We start from the raw sequence: 12,483 nt of genomic DNA, 5'->3' as shown, positions 1-12,483 counted from the left end.
TTCAGCACCATGGCTCTTGCTTTATCCTCCAAGGCTTAAACTACTGCCAACTTTATTTAATTTCTATATCAGGATGCATAACAAAAATAGGCTACAGGAATAATGCCTTCCACAGGCAGGATGATTTGACTTGGCATCACCACATCCACAGATGTTATTTGCTCTTCTGCCCACTTTGCCTTTTTCCATGCTGAGTGAGGCACAGATCTTGACTTGTCTGGTGGTGGAAAGAACAGCTCTTCCTTGTACCGGCCCAGCTAAGTGTCCTTTTCATTGAGCACCTCTCATAATCCCCATTTTATTGCCCATCCCAGCAGCATATGTGTCCCCACCTTTGTGGGGGGCCGTTCACACAGGGGACTTGATCAGGGGGAGGAGTCATGCTTCTCTGTCCCTGCTCAGACAGTTGATTGAGGGAAACAAGTGCTCTTCTCAGTTCTAGCTGAACCCCCCTCTTGCACCTACACTTTCATCTCCAAGCCCAGATCCCTAAAGGAACCCAAGGAGGGTCTGTGGGTCACACAGAGCATCCACAGGTGGGAGATTCTATACTCCTGCACATTATGAAGCCATTGCCAGATGTCACCAAAGAGCTCTGGAGTTCAATGTTAGGAAAATGCTGATGACATCCTGTTTAATTTCTCTCTGAGTATGAAGGGATTGCCATCTAAATCCATATCTTGAAGACATTAGCAAGAGACTGAATGTTAAAATGTTAAGGCTGAATCCCTACGAGATGGTGCTAAAGAAGCCCTTCAGTGCTCCTCAGGGAGTAGTTCTACCTGCTTTTCTTGTAGTGTTACTTAGCAAGCCTCAGAAAATTTGGAATTTTGGGGTTTACTTGGCTCTTCCTTTTCTCCTTAAAGCACTGCTGGCTGGAGGTGTCTTTTTTTCACATGATTGCCATTAACAGGAAGCTTCATATTGGTGACTAAAAATTGTACCCCAGCAAATTATCTCCAGGTGGTTTGCATCACTTTGCACAGCTGCCTGAATGTAGACCTTAAAAATAATTGCTAGAAAAATTCATTGAACTTGGCTTTCTACAGAGCCAAGCCAGTACTTTCTGGGCAGAAGTACTGCAAACAATATCCTTTTGCGATGAATACTGTTGCTTAAAATAAGAACTGTAAACTAAGATAATATCAGGACACTGGCTTTCTCTGCACATGGTCTTGGTCTTTTTTAATATTTTCTTGCCATCCTACTTAGAAGAAAGCGTTATGTGCTGTTGCCTTTAAAGAAAATTGATTTTGTATAATTTTACTGGGGGACAATTTAAGACAGCTCATTCATTCATTAGATTTATATCCCACCTTTTTCTTTTTTAAGCACTCAAAGCAGCTTGCATCATTCTCCTCCTGCTCTCAGTCTTATCCACACAGCAGCAACCCTGTGAGATAGGCTGAACTGAGAGTCTGTGACTGGTCCAGTGTCACCCAGTTGCCTCCATGGCTGAGCAGAGACTAGAATGCAGATCACCTGAGTCTCAGACTTGCCCTCTCAACCACTACACCACACCAGCTCTCTTTAATTCTTATAATTCTCCATGGTTAAAAGGGGACTTTACTAATACTCAGGTAACACTTATTCTTTTTCATGTCTGTGGACTGAACACTAGTGGTAATTGTGCGTGTGTGTGCATGTGTTCATGTGCGCGTATGCCTGCAGGTATGCGTGTTCTGAGGGGAGATTAATTGAATTCCTGGTTCACATTAAAGGGCACCTTTAATTTGTGGTGGATTAGAAAGTATAAAATAAGAAAGACACTCTGTGAAATAATGGTTTTGGTATAAAATAGTGCCAATTTGAGCAAACGTGTTTTGTTTTTGGTTAGTTTTAATTTCTGAANGAAACCCAGCAGCAAGAGACTTCTTTGTAACTATGGCCATGCTTTGCACTCCCCTGAGTAACATCAAGGTTTTAAAAAAATCTACCATCTCTCTTAAAATTTGTAATTCCTGAACAGTTGTGTTGTCTAAAGTAGCTTTCTAGGCCTGATATTTCATTTTAAAAATGTTTTTCATGCATGCATGGCAGACTGGTAGTTATTTTGAAGGCTAGTAAGTTTTGTAAAATTATTTGCAAGGTTAACCTGTTTTCCTCATGTTGAAAGACTAAGCACAGGCATGTTGAGATCATGCCATGTGGACTAACTTGCAAGGTGTTTTCATCAGCTGTACCTGTATAAAGTAGGAGGATCTTGCTTCCTTTATCCTTGTTGCACCTGCAAGAATCAACTCTAGATATGGGGTGAACATTTGAAAAGGTATTAGAAAAGCAAGCCCCATTTACTTCCTTGAGTTTGGCCTAGCTTCATTCAATTTTAGAATTGTGAATACCATAACTTACTTCTGAAGGGAAGGAGGAAGTTCATCTTAGTTGGGCTGGTCCGTGCCCTGCCTGCTTAGTTAGCTTTAATGTTGAACTAAGGGCTTGGAGCATGCTCAGAAACATTATTTCCTGTAATTGCTACTTCAACAAGGCAGAACATGATTGTAGTCCTCTCTCGATAGTGAGATGAGCTTTCTTATTGTTGATAGTTACTATTCCCCACCCCTGCAACCAAAGGACTGCGTTTGTGCTCTTGCCTTCCTTGACGTTGCTTGCAGTTGCAGAGGGTTGGGGCAACAGCTGGGTTCTTGCTAGCCTTCCTTTTAAGAAACTTCAAATGTCCCCAGATTTTTATAAATACCTATACGGCATGTGTATGCTTTCGCTAATGACATAACTTTTTTGGGATGGTTTTCTCACAGTTGAACTGGACAGTGATAACCCATTTCATTCTTGTGTATACATTTACTACCCTAGTTGCTTGTTAAGCGCTTCTAAACTGTGGAGTAGAATGCCACTAAATAAATAAATAATTTGCTGAAACATATTGACTTGCAATCATGGCTGCTGCTGATTGTTTTATGTATGCAAGCCTTTGCTTGAAGCGTGCACACGAGAACTTAAGGAGAGTATCAGTTACAGATGTGTCCTGCTTTGTCATCTTTTTGTGTGCTTTGGAAATATGTGTCGAGATTTTTAAAAATGTGGTACTCATTCAGCTCACAATATGGTAAAGGTGCAAAAGGCAGAAAGCATAGTGTAGTGGTCAGAGTGTTGGACTAGAACCCGAAGCCTGGGTTTTAGCCCCTGCTTGAACTTGAAGCTGAGTGAGTGGCTTTAGACAAGTCATGGACTTTATAGGATGGTTGTTAGGATAAAATGGAGAGGAAGAAGCTCATGTAAGCTATTTTGCCGGCAAAATGGTGGGATATAATTATATTAAATAACTAAGTAATAAATAAAAGGTAATAAAAGACCAAGCCACTTTAGGATGGTTTCTTGACTTGAAATACGGTAAAACTATTGAAAACCCAATTTAAAATAAGGCTTATTCTTTTAGATTCCATTAAAACTTCCCACTGTGGCTCCCTTTTGTGGGTGTAAAGTAGTGCTGGACTCAGGTTGGTGAATAGGCTAGATCCCTAAGATTTAAATAGTTCATTTGATTCTGTGTTTTAGACAGTAGTATAAGATTCTCAAAATGCTAAAATAGTAATCAAGTGTAGATCGATATAAATTTTATATTTCTATCCATTTTCAATTGATGCCATTTACTAAATTAAGATTCAGTGTGCATATAAAAAATCTCACACACCTCACATGCTGTGGTCTTAGACTGTGGATTTTTAACTTCTGCTTCAAGAATAGAAGCAGCAGCACTGAGCTAATTGCCTCTGTGGGTTTTGTGTATTATCAAGGCTGCCTGAGCCATACTGCCTACTGTTGCTTCACTTTATTTATAATCGGAACCATGTGAGTGTGTATGAATATTCTTGCCATCTGCACTTAAAGTAAAGCAACAGTAATATTATAGTTCTATAATGTCCTGTTGCTCATGGGCCTTTCATGAACATTATACCTACAAGAATGTAAAATAATTTTTCAGCAGTTAACTATAGTTCTGTGATTGCCTTAAAAGTCAATTAAAATTGCTAGCATTGTATTATAAGGAATCTATAAAAGTTGGATAAATGGATATTGCAGCTCATTCTAGATATACATGTTGAAAATACGGAAGCTAGAGTGGTGAGAATTATGTAAAGTAGCCATATAGTCTCCCATTTTAATGCTTTAATTCTTTTAAAAGACACTGGTGACCTTGAACTCACATTTGTTTGGTTGGGGAGACACACACACATATTTAAAAACTTGGCAGTACAAGGTACACCAATCTCATATATTTACATTTTCAATACAGAGAAATTAGAAGCACTGTCCATTTCTAAATACTGCATTTAGGTTGATCTCTGAATCCTTAACAGAATGCAGTTAAACACATAAATTACAGGGTAAAAAGCAATGGCACATTAGATACAAAGTTTTAATTGTTTAGGTGTTTTGGTTTTGCTTTCATCAATATTGAGTATTAGTAGTGAATAGTTAAGATTTCAGAACAGTTACTTAAGAAAAAAGATCATTCTAAAAGAGTAAGAATGGAAAATAAATCTTATGACTGATAAACATATAAGGAAGATTTGAAAGAAAAATAATTTTAAATCAGATTTAAAATCAGTGTTTCTATTATTTATTACAAACTATAGATAAACTACCGATCACTCTTTAGAACCTATTTCTTTACTTTGGAGGATAATGCACAAAACTTCTAAATTGGATTATTATTTTTAAACTTATGTTTTAATTCTTAGAATTTTCTTTATATTCAGATTAACTTTTTTTTTTACTTGGCACAACCACCTTGTTTCACAGGGTTGATGCTGAAATGCCACAGATCATTCATAATGGCAGAAGTAGAAGCATCTAGCTAAATATTTTAAAGCTTATTTATGATTTGTAAATTCTATTTTTATAAACACTTTCTATAAGGCTAGTGCGGGTATGTGTTACATCAGTTTTTAGTTACATCAATCCTTTATCATTTCAGTATTACTGAAACTCCTGGTTTCTAGATATTGGTCAGTGATGATTACCTGGTTTGTTTGTACCACTGACTATCATTTAAATAGCATATATCTTGTTGGGACACAATGGAGCAAGGAAGCACGTTGTCCTCTGCATTCACCACCTTGGTGTTGCTAAACAAACCAGGAATTCCCTGTACCTGTGTTTGTGGTGACATGTGATGCTGAAACTCTGAGGGGGAGGGGGGAGGAAGCAATCTAACCTAACAAGAAAAAGTAGATTAAACCTCTGGGTTATTATTCATACAGCAGCCCTGAGGAATGGGATAGTAATTTAGCAAAGCTGGAGGCAAAGCTGAAGCAGAAACCAGGCAAGAAACAGTTCTCTCACTCCTGAATGGCTGGGTAAATTTAAGTGATTGGTGTACATTATGTGCAAACTGGATCAATATGTGTGATCAATTTGTGTGTGTTCGTAGAGGCAAAATGACTTGAAGAGGAGGCTCTAAGATGTGAATTGGCAATGTGACACCCATTTCATTGATTAGAGCTGGGGAATAAGTGCCCTGTTCAAAAATGGCTTGAGAAAGTAGAAAGCCAGAGCAGGTGCTACTTCCAGCGTTTTGCCTCTGGTGGCCATTTGGGGTGGTTTGGGACATTCTGGAAGAATGTTAAATTTGACTTCTGGCTTTAAAAAGCTGCCAGCCTCTGCTCTAGTGAATAGTGTGGGACTATTAAAGATAAAAGAAAATTTGAAAGTCATGATGGCATATATCAGTCTAAATTGAAGCCATATGATTCCACATGTTGATAGGTTCATGCACACATAACCTTACAGATGTAGAACACCAGTGGTGAGCTAATTATAGTTTCAGCCCTGGTTAAAAACAGGTGATGCATCCTCCATTGTGTTAATGAAATGTGTCATAGAATTTTTATTTCATCCATCTCCATGTATTGTGACCTGAAGTCAGAAGTCAAATTCCTAGAAATCAAAATGTTCCTCTATTCATAATTGCCATTTTAATGTCTAGTTTGTGACTGTTCATTTTATGCACAAGCCTTATTTGTCCCATATAAACCCGGTACAGTTGATATGGACTCTACATATATTTTGGTCTACAATTCTCATGATCCTTCACTATTGGCTATGCTGGCTAGAGCTGGTGGAAGATTTACACCAAATCATATGGAAGGTCACAAGTTGCCTTTCTCTGATGGAGACTGCGAAAAGTAATGTTGACAAGGAATAGCACACTGGGAAATGTGCAGGCAAGTGAACTCTGGACAGTGTTCCTGATTCTTGGGTCTGTAAGAGCTTGTGGATACAGTAATAATATAGAGGTGTTTTAGTAGACTCTGTGACAGCTGAGTTTTTCAGCAACTGGACTGCTGTGACTTAGCTCCAGTTAATGCTGTTCTAGAAACATGGTTGTCTTGATAGAATATGCTGCCATGCTCTCTTTTTCTATCAGGTGCAGCATTAGTATGCATTATGGCATGAACTGAACAGCATAGCTGTTGACACTTTTTAAAGCAGTTTTTAAGGCTTCTTATTCCTTGACTGTAATCAGCAATCCACATATCGGCTCTCTGCCTTACCAGGGATGAGTTCTCTTCACCCTTTATCAGAATGAAGACACAGTAGCACACCATGCCAGACCTGAGCTCTTACTTGTGCTAAGGTCTGGAGCTAATAAAAAACAGCAGGAGTCTCTCTCCCTGTTTCTTGGCATCTGCATTCCCTAGCAAAAATTAGGCAAATCTCCATCTCTCCCTTCAAGCACTCTGCATATGTTAGAAATGAATTTATGGACCCCTGCAATGATGCTGAGAATGGTTTAAGCAAGCAAAACAGCCATTCTGTCAAACTGATAGGCTAGATTTGTCCAAGATAGTAAATTCCCCCTCCTCAAAGATGCTTGCTCTGAAAGCATTAAATATTTGCAATTTTTGAGCTGTCTGCATTTGTGGCATTTGGTGAGTATTACTTCCAATGAGTAATGAAAGCCACAGGAGCAACTCTTTCTGTTTGGATGTCTGAGCAGGCAGAGGAAGGATTTTGTTATGCTCTGGCGCTTAGCATTCAGACACCACAGCTGTCATGCGGCTCATCAACAGCAATAGCACAGATATGGTGAGGAGGAATGACACAAAGTGTACTGTGTAACTTAATAAATAGTTTCACATACAGATTCTTTGCCACATTGATTGAAGTGACTTCAGAACAAATGTAATGAAGGCACAAAGAACCATCTAGTTATACTTTCCTTTCTCTCTTAGCTGTCATTCCAGCAGGGATGAAAAGCCTGTGGGCTAAAGTACCCAGAGGGTTACACTTTCATGCTGTTTCACCACAGCCTAATGAAGTTTTGGTTTACTTGTGCAGGGACGTATGTGTCTTCCACTGGTACTGGAGAAGCAAAATTCAATGTACTTGCTATCACGTGTCCGATACATTTGTACTTAGAAGTTGATTAAATATATTGCGTTTATTCAGACAGGAGGAATGTACAATTTAGGATTTGTTGTTGTTCAGTTGCAAAGTCAAGCCTGACTCTTTGTGACCCCATGGGACAGCATTCCTCCAGGTTCTCCGATTGTCCACCATCCCTCGGAGTCCACCCAAACCCACACCCACCTCTCCAGTGACCTCATCCAGCATCAGGGTCTTCTCCAGGGAGTCCTTCCTTCTCATGAGGTGGCCAAAGTATTTGAGCTTCAGCTTTAGTACCTGCCCTTCTAAAGAGCAGTCAGGGTTGATCTCTAGGATTGTCTGGTTTGATCTCTTTGCAAAATTTTAGGGTAGCCTTGTATAAAAGTAAATGTTGTTCAGAGCTTGGTTGTACACCAATAGAGCAATCTGTTGCAGACAAGGGATTACATTAAAAATGTTAAAGGGGAGCAGGAGCTTTTAGTTCAGATGAGGTTTTAAAAAATGGTACTGTCAAGATAGGATAGAGCTAATAACTTGAAACATGGTAACCAGGATACAGCTGATTACTTGCACAATTGAACAGTGTTTCAAAATCAGTCTGATTTGGCCACAAGTACAGCAGCTAAAAAACTAATTGACATGTTTGTACTCTTTACTCCAAACTGTGGCTCTACATGTAACATGTTGCTTTCCAGTGCTGGCAAAAACTACTAATGTGTAATATTCTGACTTGTTTAGCAGGCTCACCTTGCATTTGTTTGGTAAAATTGTGAACAAGTGTTCAAAGTTATTAAGAATTTTCTGCTCTTTGTACCCATGTGGCTGCAGCTTCTGGCAGGACAACTTCAGGCATGCTCACTTTCAGTGTGAAACGAGAATATTGGCTTGGTCCAGTGATTTCTGCTTGAATTCTATTGCAGAAGATTGCAAAATGCTAAGATAGATTGATTAGATAGATAGATAAACTTTATTGTGGTCAAAGACCAGCTCCATTCAATAAATACATAGATTTAAAAAAGTACATAAAACATTATCTGTATTAAAACCCCACTTGGATTAATAAATGCTTCAACACAATATCAGTCCTCTTAAATCAGCGACAATCCCAGACCTTGTCCTTGTCCAACTAGGTTTTTGATGTGAGATCATGCTCCATAACTCAAAGGCAAGACTGCACATTCCTACAAAGACAGGAAACCTAGCATGGGTTGGTCACAAGGCTTCAAGCTTTTGCCACCACTTTGTGCTCCCCATCTGTCTCCAGCTTACATTGCCAAAATGGCATCCTTTGGTAAGGTAAATTGCAGATGTTAAAGCTTATCCCCACCACTCTAGGATCCTGCTCCATATTATTCCCTGAACTTTCTTTTGAGCAAGAAATAATATCCTAGCTGTATCTTTAGCATGCACAGAATGTATCTCTTTGTTGGGTATCCGTTGGTGAATAAAGAGCAAAGCAGTAAGGCTTAGATGCTTCATACGGGAAGGGAGGACCAGGACAATGCAAACAGCAGTTCTGAGGCACTACATCCTCCCCATCTGGATGTGGGCCAAGGAAAAATGCAAGTGCTCGGAGGGTGAGTTATAAGCAGGCATAATGCCTGACATGGCCAAGCATCACTGATCAGAGTTGGGCACATCATCTAAAGCATCAGCTTTCAATTTCCTGGCTTTACAGAGCATGAACCAAGATGAGATAGCCTGCTCTTAAACTGGCAGGTTTTTATCATTGATTTTTATTGCACTTGTTTTAAAAATCAAGAGACTATATATCAATTCATATAAAAACTTTTTAAAAAAAGACCACAAAGTTTCTGGTCTGCATGTGTAGTTTATTAGTCATCAAGGGTTGGTGTTCTAACCTAAGACTGTCAGTTCTGGATTGTGTGTGTACAGAGTGTGTACTCATGTGTGTACAGAGCTGGATTCATATAATTTATATCAGAGTTAATATAAATAAATTATATTCATCTGAATTTATATAATTTAAGGTGGGCAGATGTTCTGTAACTTTAATATTGAACTCCCTCTTCCTAACTCATTGCATATAACAATAACCTGTTACTAAAAATGCTTCCATAAATATAAAAAAACTGATATAAACCACTCATGCAAAGGTAGAAGTTGGATGAAATAGCATTAGCCCTACTCTGTATAACGACCATTTTTATTATGCAAAATTAGTCTGTTATAAATGAGTATGACTATGCCTGTTGCTATAATTATGTCACTTTAGGCTTCAGGCTTAGATAGGCATGTAAAAAGAGAGGCCTTTTTTCCGCATCTCAGTTAATTGAGGCATTTAGATTACATGAAATGCTAGATTCACTTTCTTGCGTTGAGTGAGTGCCTCATGTGATGTCATACAGATTAAATGCAAGAGGTTCTATAGAGAGCTGAAATCGTGACCCAGTGCCATGCAGCAGCTTGAAAGCCAAGGAATACATTTGTTCTGTCCTACCTGAAGGTATTTGTTTTGGCCAAGTACTTACATAAAGTGCTTTTTTGCTCAGCCTGTAGATACTTTTTGAAAACAGAATGTGCAAACAATTTTTGAATGACAAGTTGCAGTGTTACTAATTGCCATGAGTGATTTGGTTTTAAAGCAATCTTTCTTCAGTGCATTCTGTGAAGATGAAGAACTAACTTTCCTCTCCCTTGCTTTGTTTAAATGCAGAACTATGGATTGGAAACTGAAAACCTGAAAACACTTTCTCACAAGCTAAATGCATCTGCCAAAAATCTTCAGAACTTTATCACAGGAAGGAGGAGGAGTGGTCACTACGATGGTAGAACAAGCAGAAAATTACCGAATGATTTCCTTACCTCAGTGGTGGATCTGATTGGAGCAGCAAAAAGTCTCCTTGCTTGGCTGGACAGGTATACCTTTTGCCACTTTTATGGATAACCGCTTAGATGTCTACATTAGTACACATGGGCACATGCAATATGTTAGAACTTTGCTTTACATTTTAGCTTCAAGTTAAATTGGTCTGCTTTTCAAACAGAGGAAAAAACCCTATTGCAACATTGGTCTCAACATTGGGTAAAGATAGCCAACATTATGTTAGAAGTTTGAACACAAATTCTCTGCCCTGTGGAGACATGATGGATCAGTGTCACTGCATGGTAGACAGGCTTCAGGGTGCACTTAAGGCCCCTATGACAATCATGCAAAAATAATTCTTGCACATTTTTTTTAAAATACCAGGTCTATTAATTACTCGGTTGTGATCTGAGCATTAATCAGAAAGCACAAGCCAGAAGGAAAGGGGTTGCAAGGCTGAGAATTGTAGGTGCTGCATTGGATACAGTGTTAAAAGAGGACAATGTCTTGGGTATTACCAACACTTTGGAGATTATATAGCCTGCCCTCTCCCACAAGTTAAATCCCATTTTCACATGGTACAAATGCATTTTTATCTAGTCTTTTTCTGAGTGCAGTCAGAGAAAGACTAGGAAAAAAGTGCAGTGCTCTTCAAAATACACAAATATTGTACGCAGCTGCCTTGGTCTATTTGGAAAATGTAAAAGCCCCAGCAAGGTTATTACTTACTGTGTTTGGTTGGTGTTAGAACTGTTGAGAGCCAGTGTGGTGTAGTGGTTAAGAGCATGGGACTGGGACTTAGACGATCTGGGTTCTAGTTCCCACTCAGCCATGGTGCCAACTGGGTGACTTTGGGCCAGTCACAGACTCTCAGCCCAACCTACTCAAAGGGTTGTTGTGGGGATAAGATGGAAGAGGAGAATGATGTAAGCTGCCCTGAGCCCTTTGTAGGATATAAAAATCGGGGCGGGGGGGGGACCCAAAATGTTACAAAGCACTATTAATCATGGTGTGAAAAGTTTCATTAAAATGTCACTAAGTACTATAAAAATACTATGGATAAATGTGTTTCAGTAAAGACTGAACTTTCTAATCTGATGTTGTAATTAAGTTGCAGTTAAATGCACACTATCATGAAAATGGTTTGTGTATAAGATAATATTACAATAAAACAATCTTTTATTTAACAAATTCTCATATTTTTTGTAGATCACCTTTTGCTGCTGTGACAGATTATTCTGTAACAAGAAATAATGTCATACAGCTCTGTCTTGAATTAACAACAATTGTACAGCAGGTATGGGACTATATACATATGCTTTTTATTTTAAAAAATCTATGTAAACATTTCCATTTAGATTTATGATTAAAACTATATTTACCTAATGACTAAGCAGTCTGCATTGCAACTTCCTATTTTTATTCTACTTAATTTTGTGTTCTTTACATGCAATGGAAGGAAAATAATTGCTGTCACTTGATAGCACACCTAAAGAAGAAACAACCTCACTAACAGGTTAAAACTAATATACAAGAATATAAGCTGATTTCTATCTATTAAAAGTAAGCAAGGCTAAAGTTGAAATAGATCGACTATACTTATTTGAACAATAATTGTTTTGCCTCATTCTGTCTTTTGTTGGTATCTCAGTTTTACTAATATCCTTTAGGCAAGTATGAAAACTGCTTTTGCATCTGCAAAGCTGACTACTGCATAATTGGGATACATTTCCTACAAGGAATGTAGAGTTATTTGAGCATGTATTTATATTATCATACAAAGAACACCCAATTTATACAGGCCTCTTACAGTACTCCCTGTGGCCCAATCTTTTACATTTTGCTTATCTGAGGTGCTAATGTTAAAGATGTATGCTGATGTTTATTGTTTACATTTAGGAGTGTTATGAAACTGATTAGGGAGGATTATACCACATCCAAATTTGAACTTGCTTTTGAAGGTCTCAAGTAAGCATAGCTGTGTTTACATTACAGGATTTGAAACTGATGACAGGCTGTACCTAAAGCACTGCTTGTTGGCTGATTACAATGCAGTTTCCCTGGAGAAGATTAAATGACACTTCTGCAGTAGCTCTTGCAGAGTTATGTTTGAAAACCTGTATATGTAAAAATTGTGATTGGATTTCTTTGGCAGATGCCTTGGTTTCTTCAGTTTACTGTGTGCATAAAAATGTTGGTGGTTTGAGGCTTCTCAGCCATATTTATTTTTACTTAATAATGGCAAAATTAAACCCTTATTCAGGTTTTGGATCCAACACCCATGTTGCAAATAATTGCTCAATGAT

The 12,483-nt window shown here is 38.4% G+C and overlaps 1 protein-coding gene across 1 annotated transcript in view; it reads left to right on the top strand.

Moving 5' to 3' along the window:
- The window catches only part of LOC123034680 (connector enhancer of kinase suppressor of ras 2-like), a gene marked incomplete at its 3' end in the record, with an annotated part of 13,432 nt that extends 1,958 nt beyond the window's left edge, over positions 1-11,474 (top strand). The window contains exons 2-3 of the mRNA XM_044452232.1: positions 10,028-10,230; positions 11,387-11,474. Of these exons, the coding sequence (XP_044308167.1) occupies positions 10,028-10,230; positions 11,387-11,474 (291 nt within the window). The remainder of the gene's footprint in view (positions 1-10,027; positions 10,231-11,386) is intronic.
- Between the last annotated feature and the right edge of the window lie 1,009 nt (positions 11,475-12,483).

The sequence above is a fragment of the Varanus komodoensis genome, unplaced genomic scaffold, assembly GCF_004798865.1.
Source record: "Varanus komodoensis strain SLA01 unplaced genomic scaffold, ASM479886v1 scaffold704, whole genome shotgun sequence".
NCBI classification, from domain to species: Eukaryota; Metazoa; Chordata; class Lepidosauria; order Squamata; family Varanidae; genus Varanus; species Varanus komodoensis.
This window is presented reverse-complemented; position numbering and strand designations above follow the sequence as displayed.